Here is a 23,322-nt window from a genome sequence, read left to right as displayed (position 1 = left end):
CCTGCAGGATTCTCAGAGCCTTTATCATGATATTATTCATTATAAGTTTCCAAGAGAAGGAAATAGTATGCTGGCTTTCCCCAAACATACTGACTTTGGACTCCCACATCATTGTATAGTATATCCTGAGTTTGGTGTTTCCTAGTTCAACCTTGGAAGCTCTGCTAAAAGCTAAAGCATTTATGTCAACTTCTTTTACTGTAGACTAGTTCTTCAAAAAGACTATCACTATTAGGACATGGTTGGTAAACTGTCTCTTAGGAGGAGTATTCTGTCAGTCAGCACACTCCATTCTTCTACCATGATGTACATCAGAAAGTTCACAATACACAAAATCAGAACTGTATTGGTGAAAGGGCAGACTATGTCCAGTGAACTTTGGTTTACTGTCCACTACCAAGTTTGCACATTTTAGGATGGACCTCTTAGATTATAACTAGGGGAGGTAAAGCAAGGGACTCTGTGTAACTACGCTAGGGTTGTAAATGATATCAGTCACAAGGTCAGTTTCCTACCCCTAGTCCAACAATTAACTTCTACATATAACCAGATTAGGGTAAAAAGAATCATGGCAAACTAAGTCAAAAGGGAAGTAAACCTAGGAGAAACCTTTGAGAAAATAGGCCTGACTTGAATGTAAAAAAATAAATAAGTTTGTGATGGGCTACCGTGTAGCTGTCACTATTGATGTTGTTTGTGCTTTTAACTTGGAGCAAGGTATAGGATACCTCCGTGGCTAAGGCAAAGCTCAGTGTAGCCAATGTCATAGTTGGAGTTTTCCCTGAGACACAGTGGTAGAAGAAATGTCACATTCCAGGTTTCTGGAAACCAGTTACACAATTTTTAACTTCTCATGCACATTGGGCATGAAAGTAGTGTGGAGAGTTAAATTCGGGGAGAGACTTTGTGAGAAGGGTTTCTGGAGAAAGCTGTAGATTTTTCCCTTCCTATTGCTGTACCATGGAAAGGGTGGGGGCTGCTTGCTGCTTCACTTAGGTTGAAAGAGGGACTTTAAAAAGACCATGTGGAAAGTTGCATAGCTGCTACCTCTAGCTTGGGGAACACAGTGACCAGTGTCTGAATTTGGGCTGAGTGAGAGGCTGGCTAAAGTGGCAATAGACCAGAACACTGCTAACTGAAAAGGAACTGCACTCCTAGGAACTGGTTACAGAGGTCACAAGTCTGACCCAGATTTTTCTTCTAAGAAAAAAAGACTTGAAAATAAACTAGCCTTATTATTTGTGTAGCACATACCTGACAAAGGTATTTCATATGATCTCATTTGACTTTACAATAGCCTTCTAAGGTAAACATAATTATGATTACCATTTTACTGATAAGAGAGGCAAGGCTTACAGAGAGTAACTGACCTGCTCAAAATTTCTAGATCTGAGCCAGAAATAATAATGGTTAATACTCACCTATTTCATTGCCATAAGCTAGACACCATTGTAAATGCCTTACCTGTATTAAAGTCATTTAACCCTGCCCATAACCCTATGAAGAAGGTACTATTATAAACTCTATTTTATAGATAAGAAAACTGAGGCTTAGAGAGTTCAAATTATTATAGCTTGTCTGATAGAAAGTAGAACAGATGGAACCTGAACCCAGGCACTCTGGCTCCCCTGCCTCTTGGTGATGTTGCTTCCATCATACTGCATTGGCTGTATAAGAACTTTTGAAACCTAAAGATATCTCTAGGTGAGATTCGCAGCTAACAGAGTTGCCAAGCAGCAATCTTTTGAGACCTTCTTGGATGCTGATGTTAGAATAACTTGAATTAAACTACCAATTTGTGGCAAGCCATTACTTTTAAATTACATAAGGGAGTTGCAAAAGAGTTAATATTTTAAACAGTTTGCACACCCTTCCCACAACTCATTTCTAATATTAATCATTTAGAAACCTATTTCTTAGGTACACTTCAACTTAGCCCAAGAAGATGATCACAAATTCCAAGTGGCAAACGTATTAATAAGGTGTCAATATTGTGTTCTGAGCACGGGGCACATTGATGTTGGCTTCATCCACATTCTACATCTCTCTAGCTGTGCTGTGTTGGAATGCAGGATGAACTGGGTTGGAGTCTGACATTCCTGGCTTCAGTTCTTAATTATATCAACTATGTAATCTCTGAGTTTCAAAGACCTCATCTGTAGATTGGGAAAAATGCATACCTCACTGTTTTAGAAGATTGGAAGGTAACTTGTGTGAACAGAATGCTTAGTTCAGAATCTGCCATCTAGTAGATGCTCAGTAAGCTCAGCGTCCCTCGGCCTTCTTCCCCAGTATAATTTCATAATCCCATTTTGTAAGTTTGGGGAATTCAGTTAGCATTTCTGAACCTCAAGCTTCTTATCTGTAAAATGGAGCCACCAGTAAATATTTTACAGGTCTTTTGTAAGACTAGTTAATTAATACAAAGTAAAAGAGCTTTCTGCATTATGATTTCTGTTACTCATGCCCATATCATCCAGCAATACCTTAATACAACTAGCAGTGCTTGCATTTCTTCATTGCTTTTAACTTTCAAAATGTTCCCACACCCAGTTTCATCTTGCCTCTTCCTTCCTCTTCTCTCTTTACAATAACCTTTTGTTAAGAAATGAGGCAGCTATTTTTTTCTCCATTTTCCTTGAGGCCCAGTGTATTAGTTCCTTCTCATGCTGCTATGAAGAAATGCCTGAGATTGGGTAACTTATAAAACAGAGAGGTTTAATTGACACACAGTTCCTCAGGGCTGGGGAGGCCTCAGGAAATTTATAGTCATGGAGACAGGGGGAGCAAACATGCCTTCTTCACATGGTGGCAGCAAGAAGAAGTGCCGAGCAAAGGGGAAAAGCCCGTTATAATACCATCAGATATTGTGAGAACTCGCTGATTGTCACAAGAACAGCATGGGGGTAGCAGCCCCCATGATTCAACTACCTCCCATGAAGTCCCTCCCCAACATGTGGGGATTACAATTTGGATTACAAATCAAGATGATATTTGGGTAGGGACACAGAGCCAGACCATATCACCCCAGGAGGCCCTGTTACTTGCTTACAAGTTCTCACAGGCAGGGCCAGGGCTGGAACCTGGGTCTTTGGATCTCCTGTAAACAAAAGAGCTTATCCCTGATGTCTTGCTAAATGAATCTGTGTCTATGTGGCTCCCGTGGTTTGGTCATTGTCCAGAGAGACCATGATGGATGATCATTGTGAGGGAGGTTGCCTAGCTGCTTCCCTTGCGAGTCCTTCAAGCATGCCAGGCTTTCTCTTCTTAGCACTGCTATCTTTGAATTCCAAATGGGTGAGGGAAAAGCTCACTGCCTCTTGAACTAGATGTTATTTGTGGATTGTTTGCTGTGGGTGAGCTCGTGATTAAACCACAGCAGAACATTTTTGTGATGTCTGTTGAAGATGAAAATATTCTTTTGTGGAGCATTTTTCACTTCAGTGTTCACACTCTGTGACGCCCCAAGATATTTCTCTAAAAACAGCAGCTGCTCCCCTCTCTGCCCAAACAAAAAGGTTCCAACCACTCCAGCCCACATTCTCATGAAGGGCCACTGTGTGCAGACCCTGTATTCTGTGGGGACCTAGAGATAAATTGGACACAGCCCTTGCTCTGGATTGGATGTCAGTGGAATCTAGTGGGGAAATCTCCAGCCACTTCGTGGTTTCCCCGTCCTGATCTGGCTGACTTGTGAGTCCCTGGATGCATTCCTCCTGCAGACTTGCCCTTGGGGAAGACAAAGTCCTTCCCAGAAGGATAAATCAAGAGTTTGGGGGCAGCTGGGACAATTCAGCTAGAATATTCCTGTACCAGGATCTTATTGCCTAAGAATACATGTTATGAAAGATAAAGTAGAAGAGATGAAGAAATAGATGGAAGCAAGGAAAAAGTGGGTCTCTCTCAGCAAGTATTTCAGAGTGGGGCGAGGACCAGGTGCAAGCATCTGGATCACAGCCAGGTTTCTATAAAAGAAAAAATGAATAATCCTCCCTCCCTTCACTGGGGATATAGTGATGGAGAAAACCTGGTCCCCCACCCCCACCCCCTGGAGTAGTGCAGAATCTGTCACTTGAGTGACACTCTCCCTTCTCTCCATGTCCTGACTACCCTTGCTGCCCACTGCCCTGCCCTGCCTCCTCTGGCCCATCCCTATGGAGATGGGTAGCTCTTAATGTGTGGCCTGTCCCAGGGATAATTGCAAATCTAAAAGGGTCTGTAAGGACAAAGATACCTTTTAAACCTCCCAATATGAGGCTTTAGTAGTGGAATAAGAGGCAACAGTTTATTTTCCATGGAGGTGGGGTATTTGCCTAATGTCTCTTCAGTTTCCACCGTCCACACTGTCATTCTGTCTGTGCCCCAGGCAGGCCCTGCCAAGGATTTCTCCTTCCCAGGCCAGCTCTAATGGCCGCTGGGTGCTTTCTGCCTCTTAAATATCATTTCCACATCCAGTGCCTCTGAGGCTCTGCTGAGGTGGTTGTTCTCATTTGTCAGGGACTGGGGTGGCAGGGATACATCTATGACTGTCCTTTAGCTCTAGGAGCTGCACTTTAGCTGTGCTTAATTTATGAGTAATTTACAGCTGATTTAAGCTTCTCATTGCTTCTGCAAGATCTCAGCATTTGAATCCTGGGGAAGAGGAGCTGGGAAGTGAAGTGGTCTGCAAGATGCCAAACGTTCTTATCTTGCAGAATCACTTCCTCTTTCCATACAGGGCCCCTCGTGTGGGGCCTGAATATGATGAACTCAGGACAGGCAGTGACACTGGGAGCCCCAGATTCATGAAGATCACAGTTCAGAAACCAAGCACTTCAGGGCTAGAGTAGATCTTAGAGGATTTTCCATTTTCCTCATTTGACTAGCTTCTTGAAGCATATTTTGTTATTTGCAGTTTTCAGATGAAGAAACTGAGACCTGAAGAGATTAGTACATCACTGGCTGATGGGGGTGTCTGATGAGGATGATATAGCAATAAGAAAAAAATCAGAGCTAAGCTTTCCTAGGCTAATCTGAGACTTGCTTTTCACCCAGTCCTCTCTAGACTTGTCCTTATATCTGATTTCTGGTGATGAAAGACAGACAGGTCTTATTTCAAAATTAATGAGGTAAGGATACAACTACCTTGTAAGAAGGCATATCCTATGAAAATAAAATTGCACCGAATCTGCAAATGGGTAGAGTAGATGGTCACCTATGTGCTATTTGAGTGGGTCCTGTAGAAATTTTCTCTGCTTCTTGGAAATCCCCCATCATGGAGTCCATCACTACCAACTCTTGAGTTTAGCGTTACCTTTTTCAGGTTCCTCTTTCAAAAATGCAAATTCTCCTCGAATGGAGACTATCAGAGTCTGAATATGTTGATATAAATTGATGGATCAAGTGATCTCTTTGCTGATGGAAAGGACTTGGGCTTCTTTCAGGAGAACGCATACTGAACAGGTTAGAGGAGAACAGGGAGGAAAGGTAAGCAGCATGAAAATGTCACCACCTTTACAATCAAGAGATGGTCCTTGCCTCCCTGGAGATGACCGGCTTGGGCTGAAATCTCACCTTCAACATCAGTGTTCTGGAAGGAAAAGCTGGCCACATTCTCCTAGATTTGAAGATGGTAGGCAAAGTTGGCTCTGCCAGACAGATTACTGATAAAAAAAGCAATTGTAAATCTCGATTGTGCCCAAACATCCTTGTAGTCATGGCAACATCCTTAGATACTTGCCACACTGACAGCCGGGAGATGGCTAATAATTTCTTCACTATAATCACAGTCCTGTATAAGATGTCTGGATTCTCGATGAGTGATATCTGCAGGATGACTCTGTGTGGGAAGTGCTTAGGAGGAGGTACTGGGGGAAGAGAGGGTTTTAGGGGTTACTGAAAGTGAGTGTGCAAAAAAACAAATCACTGCAACCACTTAGATGGATGTCTGACCCAGAGATAAAACATATTCCAGTGATTCTGTTTTAGAAATGTGTCCCTATTGAACCATGCCTTTCTATCCCTCTAAGCACCACCATTACTGTATCCCTGGATTATGGCAACTGCCCTGTGATGGTTGAGTGCCAACTTGAATGGATTGAAGGATGCAAAGTACTGATCTTGGGTGTGTTTGTAAGGGTGTTACCAAAGGAGATGAACATTTGAGTCAGTGGCCTGGGAAAGGCAGACCCACCCTTAATCTAAATGGGTACCATCTAATCAGCTGCCAGCATGGCCAGACTATAAAGCAGGCAGAAAAAACATGAAAAGGTTAGACTGGCTTAGCCTCTCAGCCTACATCTTTTCCCAGGCTGGATACTTCCTGCCCTTGAACATTAGACTCCAAGTTCTTCAGCTTTGGGACTCAGACTGGCTTCCTTGCTCCTCAGCTTGCAGATGGCCTGTTGTGGGACTCTGTGATCGTGTGAGTTAATACTACTTAATAAACTCCCCTTTATGTATACATCTAACCTATTAGTTCTGTCCCTCTAGAAAACCCTAACTAATACATGACCCTTAACAGGTCTCCCTATTGTATAGTCTGCACCCTGCTACTGGTCAACTTACAGTCCAAGTCATTCTCATTATGTCACTCTGCTGCTCAAGGATATGTTATAACTTATTTTTTCCTACTGCGTTAGGCCTAAACTTCTCTGCCTTAATTTTTCTCCCAATCTTACCCAGCCCTATCCATCCAAATCTAGTCATACTCCTTCTCAGTACACACCTTCTTTTTAGTTGCGACTCAGTTTCTTTACATCCTTTATCATTTCCGTGGTTATTTCATTCTATTCATTTACAGTACTCACTTCTTTCTTTCCCAGGAAATTGATTCTTCTTTTATGTCTCTCCAAATCATATTTATCACTCAAGTTCCAGCTATGTTACCTCCAAGAAGCCCACAACAAGCTTTCCCTGACTAGTCTGGCCTAAGGCACAGGGTCAGTCTTCTCACTCAGGATCAGTGCCACACAGCTCTACAGAGGTACTGCTATTTCCAGAGGTTAACGTTTGATAGAATTTTCTCCCCAAAGGACTGAGCTCCTTGAAGTGAGAGCTGTCCATTGATATCTCCTATATCTCATACAAGCCATCCCTTCCATCCTTTCTCAACCACGTTTTCTAAAGCATGACTCTCTACTTTTCCTGCTTTATTTTTCTTCATAGCACCATCACCACCTGACATTATCCAACATTGTTTGACAGGACAGATGAAGCCTCTGCCCTTATAGAGCTTACATTTTAGTTGGAGAGACTAATAGCTACAACAAAGCCTGGAGTGTACTATGATCTCAGTAATTGATTGTTGAATGATTGGCTGAGTGAATGAGTTCTTACTGATTGGCCAATTCACTTCAAAAAGGATGGAGGAGAAATGGGGAGCCACCAGGCCTTTCCACCATGCACATGGCTACCATAACTTCTAAAAATGAGCCCAAGTATGGCTCTTTTTCCACCATCATAGAGAAGTAAACATAGCTAAGCATGAAAAGTATAAGAATGATTCATTCTGTAGGGACATTGCATCCTCCTGTCAGAAGAGCCCTATAACCAAGTACTATAGACAAGTCAGCTTACATCTCCTGTAAAATGGCTGTGTGTCCCACCTACCATGTGGATTGTTGAGGTTCAAATGCAACAAAGGATGATGTGTTAGATTATAAATAAACATAAAAATGGGAAGCATTATTCAACCAGCTGTTTGTGTAAAAAACTGGAATTATTTTGAATAGGGATGGCAAGGGAGCTTGTGGACCACTAGTGTTGAAAATAAACATAAAAGGCAGGGTTGAGAACTTTCAGAATTGTGCAGGATAATGTAGTTTTGCTTGTTGGAAGGACTTTTTTGGATATGTCAGGGGTTCTGTAAGAAGGCTCCTTTTGTCTTTTGAGAAACATGAATGATGTATTTCCATGATAGAATGCTGAGTGGTAGATGTCCTAAAGAAGCAGTTAAAGAAGGCTTCAAAACCTTAGGAGTAACAGAAAGGAAAAGAGACCCCATCACTACTGTCACCACCATCATCATGACCATCATCAAATCAGAAACATTTATTGTGAATGGATAATATACCAGAAGTTTTACAATCAGTATCTCATTTAATCCTACACTGGTCTTAAAATGTAGGAATTATTATAATTTTATCTTTTCCTTTTTTTTTAAGCAGAGGAGAGAGCTGAGGTACAAAGAGATGAAGTCTTTTGCATGGGCACCCTTAACTAGTAAATGGCAGGGTCAGGAATTTAATAAGAATGGATAACATTTGTTGTGAATTTTCTAAATGTCGATCATTTGTCTAAACATTTGTTTTAACTCGATGAACACAACTCGGTGATGCAGGCAATGTTAAGATTCCTACTTTTCAGAAAGCAAAGTTAAGCCAATTATACAAGCTTATGCAGCTAATAAGGGAAGGAGCTGAGACCTGTGCCCAGACAGGTGGCACTGGATTCTTTGTGCTTCCTTGTTACTCTGAGCTGCCTCTTGACTCCCTGCCCTCTGTCCCTTTGCCGTGCTACCTCCAAAAGCAGTTCAGCTTTTATAACCAGAAAAGCTACTTTTAATACTCCTACCAAATTAAATTTAAGGGACAAACACAGAAAAGAGAGAGACGGACTTAGCTGAGGGTTGGGAAAGAAACAGCCTGGATTGCTGAGGGGAGTCCCAGTGAAGAATCTCCTGGAATTGTTCCCACCTGAAGAAAGCAGATGTCATGGCAGCCATTAACAGGCATCATAAGGAGGTCTAACAGGCCCACATCTGAGTGGAAGATGGTTGTCAGTGGGGCATGGGGGTGGGGCTTACAGCACTGTGTGAAAGGTTTGCTAAAATGGAATTATGGTTTATTGAGCAGCAAAGAGAAACATCCAGCTGCCTGAGAATTACTTTCACAGGATGCAAAGGCAAGAAAATATTGTGTAAACCTTATTTACAGATCAATAGACAATCTTTCGTACACAAAAGGTCAGCTCCAGGAAGGCAGAGCAGTAAAGAAAGAAATATTGCCGGTAAATACAATATTGACTTTAAAAAATCCACCTAGATGAATCCTTTGATGCATATTCTTCAAGTTAAGAGCATTTCTTTATTCATGAGTTTTTTTTCCTAACCACTTAAGGTTCCTCAGTGAAGCATGAAGGCATTGATGAAGAGCACTGATTTCTAGTTGTCTTGAATTCTGTGCCATCAAATGAGCAGCATGAGATGGCATCAACAGGGAGAACTTCAGAACAACATTTTTAAGTACGCATGTGCAGAAATTAGGACATTCAAGTCAAATAGCAACTCACCCCTACCCCTTGTAATCTCCTGCTTCAGTGGCTGTGATGATTAACATTTATCCTGGCTTAAGAAAAAAACAAAATGAAACAAAACCAACAACTCAATCCTACTGGTCCCCTCTGAATTCCTTCATCCATTTTGAGTTTTTTGTCTTGAAGCAAGTAGTTCATCATCCCAAAGAATATCTGAAATCGTTGCCATCTACCTCTACCTGGCTGCTGGATCACGAAGCTGTTAGGACTCCTGCTCAGATGAAAATAAGCATGGAAGATATGCTATGGACTGAACTGTGTCCTCTCAAAACTCAATTGTTAAAACTCTGATCCCCACTGTAACTGTATTTGGAAATAGAACTTCTGGTAGGTAATTAAGGTTAAATGAGGTCATAAGTGTAGGGCCCTAAACCTGTTAGGATTATTGTCATTATATAAGATAAGACACCAGAAACTCACTCTTGCTCACTCAAGTCTCTCTTTCTCCTTTCTCTCTACCTCTCTCTCCCTCTCTCTCTCTTTCTCTATCTTCCCCCCCACCCCCACTTTCTCACTCTCACTCTTGGTACTATTTGAGGACACAGGGAGAAGGCAGCTGTCTGCAAGCCAGGAACCAAATTGGCCAGTACCTCTTGGACTTCCCAGCCTCTAGAACTGTCAGAAATAAATTTCTGTTGTTTAATTTACTTAGCGTATGATATTTTGTTATGGTAGCCCAAGCTAACTAGTGTGAGGTGGAAGCTTAATTAGGTTTTGTTTCCCTGACAAAATCTTTCAGATTTAGAGGGCCACCTATGAGTTTAGGTGATCCCTCTTAGCAGTTTGGAAAATATTTCAAAGAGCTAGAGTCTTAGCCCTGAATATATATATATATATATACACACACATATATATATGGTTTATTTATTTATTTAAAAGCCCTGAATATATATATATATATATATATATATATATATATATATATATGGTTTATTTATTTATTTCAGGTAGAAGTGCCTTTGGAGGGCAGAGTTGCCATACACTGAGGAGGAGTACATAGCTGGGAAAGGTCCACCCTGGGCAATAAGTCAAAGCCTTAAGATAGACAACTCTTGGTCTCAACTCCCTAATGGGAAATCTACATAGCAGTGGATGTGGAAACATTTTGTACAGTGTAGAATTATATAACTGCAATGAATTGAACGTTTGTGTCCTCCCCAAATTTATATGTTGGAACCTAACCCTCAATGTGATGATATTTAAGGGTGGAGCCTCTGGAAGGTAATTAGAGTTAGATAAGATCATCAGGGCAAGACCCTCACAATAGGATGAATGCCCTTACAAAAAAAGGAAGAGACATGGGATCTCTCTTTCTCTCTGTGTATATGCACCAAGGTAAGGCCATGTACATATACATTGTAAGGATACAATGGGAAGATGGCTGTCTGTAAACCAGGAAGAGGGCCCTTACCAAGAACTGGCCAGCTGGCATCCTGATCTTGGGCTTCTAGCCTCCAGGACCATGAGAAACAAATGTTTATTGTTTAAGCTACACAAGCTACAGTAGTCTGTTAGAGCAGCCCAAACTGGCTAAGAAAATGATATGTTATTTTTCAGAGCAATCAAGGAGAATCCCTCGACAGTGACATAATCCCTTCTGAATCCTTTCTTGTGCTTTTCTTTCCTTAGAAAGCAGGTTTAAAATGCCCTGAGAACAATAATCTTCTCTCAGAAAAAGATGTGGCTGGAATTGGTCACCTCCAGCTTTTTGTGAACTTGATACAGGACTGAGGACTACTCAACACCCCAAAGTGAGACAGAAAGACACAAAGAGGAGGATGGACTTAGTGGCAGGTGGCACAGATTTCAGCCTTTTTCAGAGGCAAAGGCATAGCCTTTGCTATGTTCTCCCTCTCTCCCTTCCTCTGTCTGGAGCTGTGCTTTCCATGCCCACATCCTTACAAGTTCAAGTATCTCCCCTGCCTTCATCTCCTAAGGGAAGGGCCAAGGGGGTCCTCATTAATAAGAACAAATGGTGCTGGCTGCAAGATGTGGGCCAATAATGAGGTCAAATTCTGAATCCTTTGGTTTCAAATTTTGCAATGATTCCTCATTTCTCATTTACCTGTTTCCAATCCACCATTCTCAGATATGCTATTATTATCATGGGCTAGGGATATCTATGTGAAGAGCTGGTTTTCTTCTTGGGTTTGTCCTTGGCAGGAGTGCTTTGCATTAACCATATGTGATAGTTTATGAATGAAAGTGTCTCTGGGGATGCCTCTCCATGTTCTAGAGATCATTTGTTCTGTCACTGAAGGCTCTATGATCCCCATATTCCACTCTGGCATTTTCCAAAACAAAGGAAGAGAAGGATCTGGAAAGAAGAGATGGAGTTGGGAGAAAGGAAGAAAGAATGAAGGAAACTAACTGGGTAACAGGCACTAATAATTTTATATTTCTATAGTTCTTTATAGTTTTTATATAAAAACAATTTGCAAAGTTTTTTTTTTTATTAAAGGCATAATCTTATTTGGTTTTTACAGCCACTCTATAGATAAGCAAACTGAGGTTTAGAGAAAGTAATTAACCAGCTAGCTAATAAATATCAATGTTCTATTTGGATTCCAGTCCTTCTGAATTCATAGTTTTTCATATATAGTTTCTTTTCCATTCTGTTCATTTAAATGCAAAGGCATGCTCCAACTTCCTCTTTTTGAACCCTTGCCAAGCATTTGTATGTAAAAGCTGAAGGTCTTAATCGGCAGTATAATTATTCAACAACTTACTAGAATTTTCCTGAGGATGGGCTGGTAGACCTTGAGTATTTGACCAGAAATAATTATTCTACAAATACATTTATTAATGTTTTTGAGCACTTCGTATTTGACAAAATATTTTCATATCTAAATCTTTTTTGAGGTTCATATAAGCCATGTGCGTCTCTCAGAAGTCCAGTGATTGGCCCAAGATTTCTCAACTATTGAATGATGGAGTCAGGATGAAGACCTAGACTTTCTGATTCTGAGGTTCATGCTTTTTCTGTTGTCACGTATTTCCTCTACTGCTATGTGCCTAGGCATGTTAGCCTCTGCAGAGAGCATAGCAAAGATTCCATCCCTAAGAAACATGATCAACTTAGAGATCAAGACTCCTAAGCCTGAAAGTAGAAGAGCTCGTAACCCTAACCTCTAAGCAGGACTGGCTACGTAATTTGTGGGATTCTGTGTAAATGAAAATGCAGAGCCTCTTGTTTAAGCATTTCAAGAAGGTAACAGCAGAGAATGAAACCCAGCAGTCCTCTGAGTGCGGGGGCCCTCCTGAGCACAAAGCCCTATACAACTGCACTTGTGTGCCCATGAAGCCAGCCTACCTCTGACAGTAACTTAGAAGCAGATGACTTTGTTTCTTTTTCAGACCCTTTCTGGGGTACCTGTCAGAGAGCACAAGTTCCAGGTCATATGGACTGTCTTCTATTAAGTCTTTTATTACCTCAGTTCTCATTCAGAGAGCTAAGGCACATGATGGCCCAGTGTTTCTTATTATACCTGTTAAGTCCAGTTCTTATGAATGAAAATTTAGGCACAGAATCATAATATCATTAATAGCTAATATTTACTGAGCATCTACTATCAGAGGCGCAGTACAAAAATGTTTAAATACTTTAAACTGATTGCAAAAGTGGCTTCAAAAAGTGGCTTCAATTCTGTATCCTTCCCTATGCCTTGTGTTGTGACTTTGCTGCTTTTCCCATCAAGAAGTAGCATCTTCACCTTTTGAATCTGGATGATTCAGTGAATTGTTTTCGTTAATAGAATGCATCAGAAGAGATAGTGTGCTAGTTCAGGATCTTGGCCTTAAAATGCTTGCAGTCTTCAGCTGTCTCTCTTAGAACCCTGGGACTACCATGAAAACAAGCCTACTATGCTACCCTGCTAGAAATGAGTGCCTCTTAGAGGAGGGCTGAGTCATCCCGATTGAGGCCATCCAGAGTGGCCAACCTCCAGTTGATGTGCCAATTAACAATAGATGTATGAATGAACTTAGCTGAGGTCAGGCAGACCTAGTCCAGATCAGCAGAACCATTCCACTGATCAACTCACAGACAGGTAAAAAGTGACAAGTAGTTGTTGCTTTAAGCCTCTATCTTTGGGTAGTGGTTGGTTGGTTATGTATGATTATGATGCTAATAGATAACAGATATGCAAGGATTATTATTTCCATTCTCTTGATGAGGAAACAATATGCGAGGTTAAGTCCATACCTATGATCAGTAGCTGGTAAATGAACCCAGAAAGTTTAACTCCAGCGACCAAATTCTTATCTGTTATTTTGTGGGGTCCCATTATAACACTGATGGCTCTGTCAAGCCCTCAGCTAATCTGAAAGCCATTTGAGTGGAGGAAGCAGTGCATTTGCTGATAGGGGCAGGCCCAAAGAATACAGCTGAAACACTAGGAATCTCTGCTGATAAAATACCATGTGTGTTATTAACCAAAACATACAAAATAAACAAAATAAAATGCTGTAATTTATCAAGGGAAAAATGCATATACGCAGAATAAGAGAGACAATGGCTTCGAAGTCAAGGTCACAAGCTAAATGCTAGCAGAAATTTTGGCTGCATCTCATTAACACTAAATTATGACTGAGTTCTGTAAGAGGTCCATGTGACTGTCCCATTAATGCAAATGGCATTTCTTATGTCTGTTTTTGCAAATGAAAACAAGATACAATTACGTTAGTAGAATTTGCTCATTAAACTAAAATCCATCACCAAGTATCTCTCCACCTCCACTTCTGCCCCCACCACCATCCTTGATCAAAAGTAATTGCTCCCCAGAGTATCAAGTGGGCTTTTTAGTAAAATAGGCTTGCACTATTTAATCATAGTGGGGGTACCAAACTACATGAGTTCTTACAGATATTGAAGGTTGGGAAGGTTCTGGAAGGCCTCAGGGTTGATGTAGAGCAGGTTGTTGGCCTTTTCAATTCTACTGTAAAAGAAGAAAAAACATGCTAGTGATCTTGATGGTAAGGAATGCTGTAGTATTTTTCACATTTTACAGAGTACATAATAAATCATTCATCCCATCCACTCATCCACCCATCTATTCATCCATCCATCCATCCATCCATCCATCCATCCATCCATCCATCATTTCAATAAATATTGAGGGAGCCTGCAGTGCCTTTTATCATACTAAGCTGTGCAAACTAAATATTAACCCTGTCTCCCTGCTGTTTCATTCTTATTACCTGGGCCATGTCTACTGGAGGCAAACAGAGCATTGGCTGGGTGAGTTCTCGTCACCCTGAGCAGAGCTGCATCTTTAACCAGTAAGAATCTCCCAGGATTGGAGGAGGCTAAGAGGTTAGGAATGAGACTAATATGGCGAAATGAGTGTTTGTCTGGTCGGGAGGCAAGAGAAAAAGGAATGAAAGTAATGAGAAAGAGCAATGAAAAATAGAAAAAAGGTTAAAAGAAGATAAGGAAGGAAAAAATGAGGGGCTAAAAGATATTGGAGGAAAAGAGAGTGAAATGGCAAAGAAAAAGAAAGTTGGGAGAAAAACAATCGATATCTTTTTGCTTTTAAGCATGAAATCCAAGCATACAGTAGCTGGGAATGGCCATTGATTCCCTTTATGCAGTAGACTGAGGCTGCTCACTCAGAGCTCATGGAAAGGGGTGACTTCTGCCCTATTTTGGCTTGTGCTGTGTCTTGATCAACAGTCTGGAAGTGAGCATGTTCACATTTGGATTCCAACACAGAGAGCCTGCCCTTTCCTTGTCTTGCTGGATCAATGTGTATTTGTAGACATGCTCTCTGTTAATTACTTCCTCCCTGTTTCATTAGCTTTAATGTTGCTGTAACCTGTAGCCACCCAGATCTACGTACCAGGCAATTAATCATTTTAAGTACAGTCAGTGCTACATGGAGGTGAGCACCTCTTCATGCAAGGAAGAGATGAAAGACCCAAACCACTACCTTCACTATCCATTGAAATGTTTCAAGGGATGCCTGCTTGACCTTGCTCAGAGGGCTAGCTGCCTTTTGGTTCATTTCTCTGATAATGTCTGTGGGTTCTTCCCAACTAGACCAAGTGGAAAGAGAAGAAAGGAAGAAGCATGAAAGTAATGGGGAGAGCGAGGGTGAACATCAGTTGCGGAGTGCAGAGGCAACGAGGAAAAATGAAGGTAGGAGGCAGAGTGGGTAGAAGGAAGTAAAAGGGAGAGGGGGGATTGCCAAATGAACAGACTAAAGAAATTCACACACACGCGCATGCACACACACACACCTGTGTGTCTATGTGTGTGTGTGTGTATTTGTTCCCTACTGATATTTGGCAAATGATAAAAATAAATTCATCCTTGTTAAAAAGATACAAAAGAGTCAAAAGATTAATGTTCAAGTTCTTATTTGCGTGTAGATTTGGACAGATGACCTTAGATAAGCCTTACAACTTCTCTGTGCCTTTCCTTCTTCATCTGTAAAATTAGGAGGTAGTTCATTGGCTTTCTTAAATGTGTTCCATGGGGATTTTGTGAGATGGTAATCACCAATCTCTAAAGAAAACTTTCCAGTGACATTAGTTGACAAACACACAATATCCTTCTTGGAGATTCTAAATGCATATTAGCATATTACAGACTCTGAAAAGTTTTCCTATAAGAGGCAAACCTATCTAATTTTATTTACCTAATATTTCCTAATCTTATTTGACCATAAATCTTTTCCTTTTTAAAAATACCTTATAATTCCCTGAGTTTTTAGTGATACACAGAATATACTTTGATAAATTGTTGACCAGTCTCTAAAGTCTCTTCTGGCTTTGACATTCTATGATTCTATGAAATAATTTATAGTAATAATAAACTGGTATGAAACAGAAGTGGATCTGTGTGAGCAGCGCTATTATGTAAAACTGGAACATCAACAAGAGAAAGTAAATTTGGCTGGAGTAGTAGAGGAACCAAGGATCATTATAACATACACAGTCTAGGCCAGTCAGTATGCTAGATTTAATTGACATTTATCTCCTTTATTCATCAGGGTAATCCTATGACATATGTAATTTTATTATTCCAGTTTTACAGATGAGAAAACTGAGTCTCAGATAGTTATCTATCTTGGCCAAGGTTTCATGGTGAATATATGGCATAGGCCAGTAGTCAGACCAGGACTAATCAACTTCAACTACATCATGTGGGACTTATTTTGGGCTTTGACTGGAATAACTCTGAATGGAAGGATGACACAGAGGTGCTTGCACATAGTCACTGGGCAAAGTTCTTGGGTCTATGATGCAAAAAATGATGACAGACAGGCAACAGGATGAGACTAGGCTCTGAGCTGGTCCCTGGGTCACCAGATAGAGACACATTACAGTGCCTTTTAGGCTGATTTTGACATCTTATAATGACAGTCTAGGGATCTGAGGCCATGGCAGAGTCAGGGCCTCCCAGGAATGTAGAAGAACTTTAAGGGTTTTTTCAAGAATGGCCATGAGCAAATCCCCCAAGCTTCTTGCTTACATTTCATGTAATTTGGGAAGGTTGGAGAACACATCTGCCTCTATCACCTCCAAGACATCATTCTGAGAGATCTCTCTGTGGAGAAAAAAATATATAAGTGAAGCCAGTTCAGTTACACTCCTTGAATATTTTTAGGGCTCAGCATAGAGCCTTGTGTCTGGGAGGATTCACGAGACACACAAAACTCCTTTCCTGCCATTAAAGAAGTCAGCTGCAGCAATGAGGCAAAACTAACATACTAGAGGCTAACACTTACAGAACAAGAGGAGAATAAGTCGAAGGCTGTGGCTCACCTTGGAGATTATCCAGTCTATAGTTGTAGAAAGTGAGGTCCAGGAAGGAAGAGATTTGCTTAAAGATATTTAGGGAATATACAGGATGAGAACAAAATTTAAGTTCCCTAGACCACGGGTCAGTAAACATTTTTTTTTTTTTTTTTTTTTCCACAGGGCTAGATAGTAAATACTTTTTTGCCCTTGCTGTGGTATTTGGTCTCTATCACAACTGCCCAATTGACATTGTAGCCCAAATGTAACCAAAGGTAACACATGAATGAATTAGCCTGTGTTCCAATAAAACTTTATTCATAAAAACAGGTGTCAGGCTGGATTTGACCCATTGGCTGTAGTTCAGTGACACTGTCCTAGATCGTGGAGTTGTCTTCTCTCTGCTAATCTGGCTTTGAGAGATGAGAACTTCAATCCAGTCTGTTTTAAAATACGCATGTTTGTTGGTCCCATTAATGTCCAACGTAGGAACAGAAAGCCAAACACTGCATATTCTCACTTATAAGTGGGAGCTAAACAATGAGAACACATGAACACAGGGAGGGGAACAACACACACTGGGGCCTGTCAGGGGGTAGGATTGAGGGAGGGAGAGCATTAGGAAAAATAGCTCATGCATGCTGGGCTTAATACCTAGGTGATGGGTTGATAGGTGCAGCAAACCACCATGACACATATTTACCTATGTAACAAACCTGCACTCCTGCACATGTACCCTGGAACTTAAAAATTAAGAAAAATAATAAAATAAACATATATTTAAATCCCTTTCCACTCCATGCCATTACCTAGGTGGAGGGTGTTGCAAGGCCATTGCCATTAATGATGTCTTGGCCTAGAATACACAGAAAAGATTCCTCAGGTCTCAGCCTTTTTTTCTCCCAGAGTAATTTGAGGGCAGAAGAGAATGAAGTCCACTAGGCAGAAGCCCAGAGGTTGTGAGGAGAGAGGGCAGCTTAATCAGTTAATATTTATAAAGTGTCTCACAGATGAAATGTGCTATTATTAGGCCTCCTGAGGAAGACTCTTATGCAGTTTTAATGCGGCAGCTGAGTGTCTCAGGAAATCTCACAGGCAGCATGCATTCAAACTGGCTGGGGTAGAAGTGCTGTCTGCTGGCCTAGGAGTTAGCGGAAGAGTTCTAGAAAGGCTCTTGATCAAGAGAAAGGCCTGGAAGGGAGGGAAAAAAGAAGGCCCACGGTGGAGGGGAAGTGTGACTGTGAGCAGCAGCAGTCTGCTGGTGCATCTGTGACTGGTGCATCTGTGACCAGGGGGCTGGTGACATCTGTGGCTTGTTAACCCAGTGGTGGCAGGGCCATTTCTCAGAAGCCCCCATGAATGAGGAGACATTATGTGAGAAGAGCTCCTCTTATTCCATAATAACATCTTTCATGATTTATTTGGTAAATTAAAGTCCTCACCATTTGCACAGTTGAACATAAATAAGGGTGGGGTATGTGTCTTTCTCTCTTTCTCTCTCTCTCTCTCTCTCTCTCTATATATATATATATATAGAGAGAGAGAGAGAGAGAGAATGAACATCATGCTGGCTATTGGCCATTTATTATTTCATTCTTTATCCTGTAAGTACAGGGAGTTCTGAGAGGTACATAATTGAGAAGGAGGGGGAAAGGGATGGAAGAAGAAGGCCTTCATTTGAATGCAGTAGAGTGAAAGAATGGCACAGGTAGAGAATAAGGCATGCAGGAAAAGGCTAGCTAACAGGAAGGGCTCAAATGCAAATAAGGCCATCTCCTCTAAAAGCTATTTCCAGGTTCACTAGCAGTTAGCAGTACATTTGGTCACCACTTGTAGAGACATACGTCCTTGCCGAAATTCGCATATTGAGAATTCCCTTATCTGGATTTGTTTTTCAAAAAGAACTAGAAATTATTAGAACAAATAAAGTAAAGAAACACTTCTAAATTAGTGATTTCAGAAAGTAGTCCATATTTGACGGTCTCAACTTCAAAGACAGTACCAGGTGTTAGGGTTGGGTAGGGAGATGCCTTTGGCCAGATGAGGGTTGGGGGCAGGTGAACAGGGTACAGTCATGGAAAAGTCCTTCACTGAGAAATTTAGACATCTTATTCCAATCTAACCCAATTCTGTCTCTAGTTATTACTATTATAATTTATTGGGTGTTTACCGTTTATCAGCCACTTTACCTACATACTCTGTAATCCTTTTGACATGCTTGTGAGGTTGGTATTTTGGTCTCCACATTAATAAATGGTCCCACCTGTATGAGGGACCAACTGTGGCTGACAGAAGGGCTCACACACTTTCTTCTACCCTCCCTGCCTCCCGTGCCATATTGAGCACCCCTCTGGGCCTTGGATTCTTTGTAAAATAAGGGGATACGATGAGATCATTTGTCAAGTCTTTTCCAGAACAGTGCAAGGAGCCTTCATCCTCAAGCACAGAAGCTCTGCAGAAGACAATTTTCAGAGATGAGTCTCTCCTTTCCTCATCTTCTGGGACAGCGCTTCTCAAATGCTAACACACATGAGAATCACCTGGAGATCTTTTTAGAATGCAGATTCTCATTGGGAAGGTCTTGATTGGGGCCTGAGGTCCTGCATTTCTAATAGCCCAGGTGCTGGTCATACTTTGTACTGCAGGGTTCTTTAGGGAAATAGTAATAATATGCTACCAGACTTTTTGACCCAATGTACATATTCATAGGTGGATATGCAGAGTGTGATAGAGGAGCTCCAGGAGAATGAAGTAGTTGGTTTAGAAAAATCTGCATTCCCTCTGAAAAGCCCTCCTTTACTCTACCAGCACTGAAGTTTTCCTATTGTCTAGCTTCTCACAAGATCTTTTTCATTTCTCAGTTAAAGCAATCACCACCATTGCTTTTTTTGCTCATTGTCTAATTCATCTGTTTTTGTATCTCTAGCATCTAGTGATAATTTGATATGTAGTTATTGCCCAATAAATGATTACTGGTTGAATGCATGGATCAAAGGGTAGACTAAGGAAAAGAAACCTTCAGGCCTATGAATATCATCACTAAACTGAAGGAGATGAAGTTTGTGGCATTCTTTTACCCCCTTTTCTGCAGGCAACATGTCTAAGTCCAGCAGATGACAGCCCAGCCTAGCTTGTCTATGACTTAGGATTTTGTTCCAGGGAATTTTACTAATACAGAGTATAACATGCAAGTGACACACAAAAATATTTGGTCTGCTGACCAGATAGTATCTGGATACCTTTATCCGTGCCTCTCTGGGTCACAGCTCTCTCCCTAGGCGTTCTCTGGCTATCAGTTGAGGTCCTTGAATTGACAAAACACCCACAGAAAATAAAACAGGAGAGAGGACTGGTGACTGTAGGAGTTCACTGAGTGTCTGACTGGGGATTAGGGAAGATGACTTTTAAGGCCCCTTCTGTACATGAGATTCCATGTTTGTATGAAGGATAGGGACATGTGCTTCCATGAGGTACTAGGGGTTATCAAGGCATTCTCTCTGGTGTGGGTTTCAGAGCCATTATCAAATTCCTTTCCTTCAAATACACAAGTACATTTGATGGAGGGTTGGGGTAGGGTGTTTTCCAATACTGGGGACTTTAGGGAGCGAATAAGCATGTAGAATTTGGTCTGCTCCAGCATGAAGTTTCAACCTCTTACAGAGTCATATTAATTTGTTCACCATTACAACTGATACTCATTTGACAAGTGCGAACTGTTTTATTCCGAGTAGAGTTGTTACTGATTTATTGGATACAAAGAACTGAAGAGCTGTGACCAGTAGTTAAAGGCCTCACTAGGATTTCGATGACATGAATTGGAGAACAGGATGGCACATGTATACCTGTGTAATAAACTTGCACGTTCTGCACATCATGTATCCCAGAATTTAAAGTAAAATTAAACAAAAAAAAAGGGCTGGGTACAGTGGCTTATGACTGTAATCCCAGTGCTTTGGGAGGCTGAGATGGGTGGATCACCTGAGGTCAGGAGTTTGAGACCAGCCTGAGCAACATGGTGAAGCCTGACCTCTACTAAAAATACAAAATTAGTCATGCGTGGTGGTGCATGCCTGTGCTCCCAGCTACTCAGGAGGTTGAGGCAGGAGAATCACTTGAACCTGGGAGGAGTTTGCAGTGAGCTGAGACTGTGCCTAAACTCCAGATTTTGGTGAGTAAATAATATATCGCTGAAATGAATAAAATAAATAATAAAAATAAAAGAATAAGAAATCAAAAACTCACAGAAACCTCTTTTTCACTTTCTTTCTGATAGAGGAGATATAGTCCCCCTCTGGGTCTTTCCCATCTTTTCCCTCCTCCCCTGCCTTTCTCTTCACAGAGCAGTTTTCTCCAATATATCCAAAATATTTCTCCCTAACTCAGTAAATTAAGAGACTCAATTGCATTAAAATATTTGTAATAGTCACTGAATCAAATTTTTCTTTTGTTTTTAATAAGCTCAAACTAAATTCAGTTGACTGTTTTCCTTCCCTGAGTCCTCAGTGGTTGAGGATTTCCATAGACCCTCTATTACTGCCCCTTGCATATTGCACTGGGTTTGCATTCTGCTTTGTTTCCCTCACTAGGCTAAGAACTGCTGGAGGACAGTGACATTGCCCTTTATCTTAATATTCCTGCTCCCAGTCAAATGTTTGCTGAATGAATGAATTATCTTTGAAAGATTATAAAAGATTTTCCACCTTTGCTTTTGTACAATAAAACCGTGTTCCTGAAAACTTGCAGTAAACAGAGTATTTGCAAATCAAATTGTGTATTCGCACAGGAGGGAAGCTTCTTAGCAGAAAACTTGGAGTGAATCTTTAAGAGAGTGGAGAACTAATTCAACAAATGTTCAACGAATTTTGATTAAGGAGCTTCTGTGTTTCAGGCGCTGGGATCAGTGCTGGGAATCTAAAGATGAATAAAATGGATCCTTGGTTCATCAATCATCTCTAACTCAGTGAGAGTAGTATTCTAGGCTTTCCTTAACTAGTGCTATCTGTATTTGATGGGGTACATTTTAGTTACTAGAAAAAATAAACTTTTGGTATATTGCTTTTCAATATAACAAGATAGAGTATGTGCATATAGTAATTCATACTATATAGGTAACATATGTTGTATACCTTGTGATATTGAAGTGTAATATGCATATAATATAATTATAATATGTGTAATACATATATGTCATGTAAAGGAAGGCAGGTGATAATTCCCATGAAAATATGTTCCAGAAAAGTTCATAAAGCTCTCTTTGCGGAGTTCGGGACTAAATTCATCTACAGCTGGGAGACCTTGTGACAGTCAACCACTGTGCTGAGGGAAAACTCTACTGGCAAAGGTCCTAGAGAAATTCAGGTTATTCCCTTAACCTCACCTATAGAATCATTTAAATACTTAAACCAGGCTATGTTATTATTCCGAACCCCAGCCCCTTTCTAAATCCTATAGTGAGATTGGCTATCTGGTCTGCTGGCCGCATAAAGGAGATTAGGTAGAGCATGTATGTGCCTCAACATGGATTGTCTCCACCACTGAAATCATAACCTAAAAAGCATGCTTTTCCCTTTAGGAGAGGGTCAGTTCAAGGTGGGACATGTCAGGGTGTGGTGAGGATGTTGCCAAAAGGCTCCTTTTACCTCCTCCGATGACAGCCAGTGGTGCTGTCCTTTCCTGACATGCCTGAGACGGTCTTGTCTTCCCAGATCTGCTTCCTTCTCATGGGCAAGGTAAGTCTTTGCTAGAGTCATCCTACAGATATCCCCAAAATGAGACAGAGATAAAAGTACCTTCAGCGGCTCAGCCTAATTCAGAAATTTGAATTAAATGCACTTGGTTTCAAATACATCAACAACAAACTATTGTGTTCATTTTTAGGTTTACCTTAATTTAAACCTTAAGTAATCTAAAATTTGACATAATGTATTTCCCTTGTTTCCCTCAGTAGGTGAGGAAAGGGACTAAAAATCACAGTCATAATAGCTAACGTTTATTAAGCACTTACGTGTCAGGCAACTTTTCTGTGCTTCACATTTATTAAGTTGCTTAATCCTCACAACAACCTTGTCAGCTAAGTGCCATCCTTAGCCCCTTTTACAGAAGAGGATGGCACACAGAAGTTCAGTAATTTCCCCAACAGCACACGTAAGTCAAAGTTCCAAGCAGCAACTCGTATAATAAGCACCTTTTAGTACATTTTCTGTGCAAGTATAAAGCATATAAGATGGTAAATAGTACTGCCCTTATCTTGCAAACATCAGCAGGTTAGTCATACGCATGAAAAGT

General features: G+C 40.9%; 1 protein-coding gene across 6 annotated transcripts in view; it reads right to left on the bottom strand.

Annotated features, from left to right (window-relative positions):
* The window catches only part of FSHR (follicle stimulating hormone receptor), a 192,685-nt gene that overhangs the window by 36,709 nt on the left and 132,654 nt on the right, over positions 1-23,322 (bottom strand). For 4 of the 6 annotated variants that reach the window (XM_004029220.5, XM_004029221.5, XM_055378841.2 and 1 more), the window contains 2 exons: positions 16,772-16,846; positions 14,157-14,231 (listed from right to left, as the gene is read on the bottom strand). In XM_004029220.5, coding sequence (XP_004029269.4) covers positions 14,157-14,231; positions 16,772-16,846 — 150 coding nt within the window. The remainder of the gene's footprint in view (positions 1-14,156; positions 14,232-16,771; positions 16,847-23,322) is intronic. The other 2 variants (XM_055378840.2, XM_055378842.2) reach the window with 1 other exon arrangement.

Source organism: Gorilla gorilla, chromosome 12 (genome assembly GCF_029281585.2).
Source record: "Gorilla gorilla gorilla isolate KB3781 chromosome 12, NHGRI_mGorGor1-v2.1_pri, whole genome shotgun sequence".
Classification (NCBI taxonomy): domain Eukaryota; kingdom Metazoa; phylum Chordata; class Mammalia; order Primates; family Hominidae; genus Gorilla; species Gorilla gorilla.
Note: the sequence above shows the minus strand (reverse complement) of the source record. Positions and strands in the feature narration are given on the sequence as shown.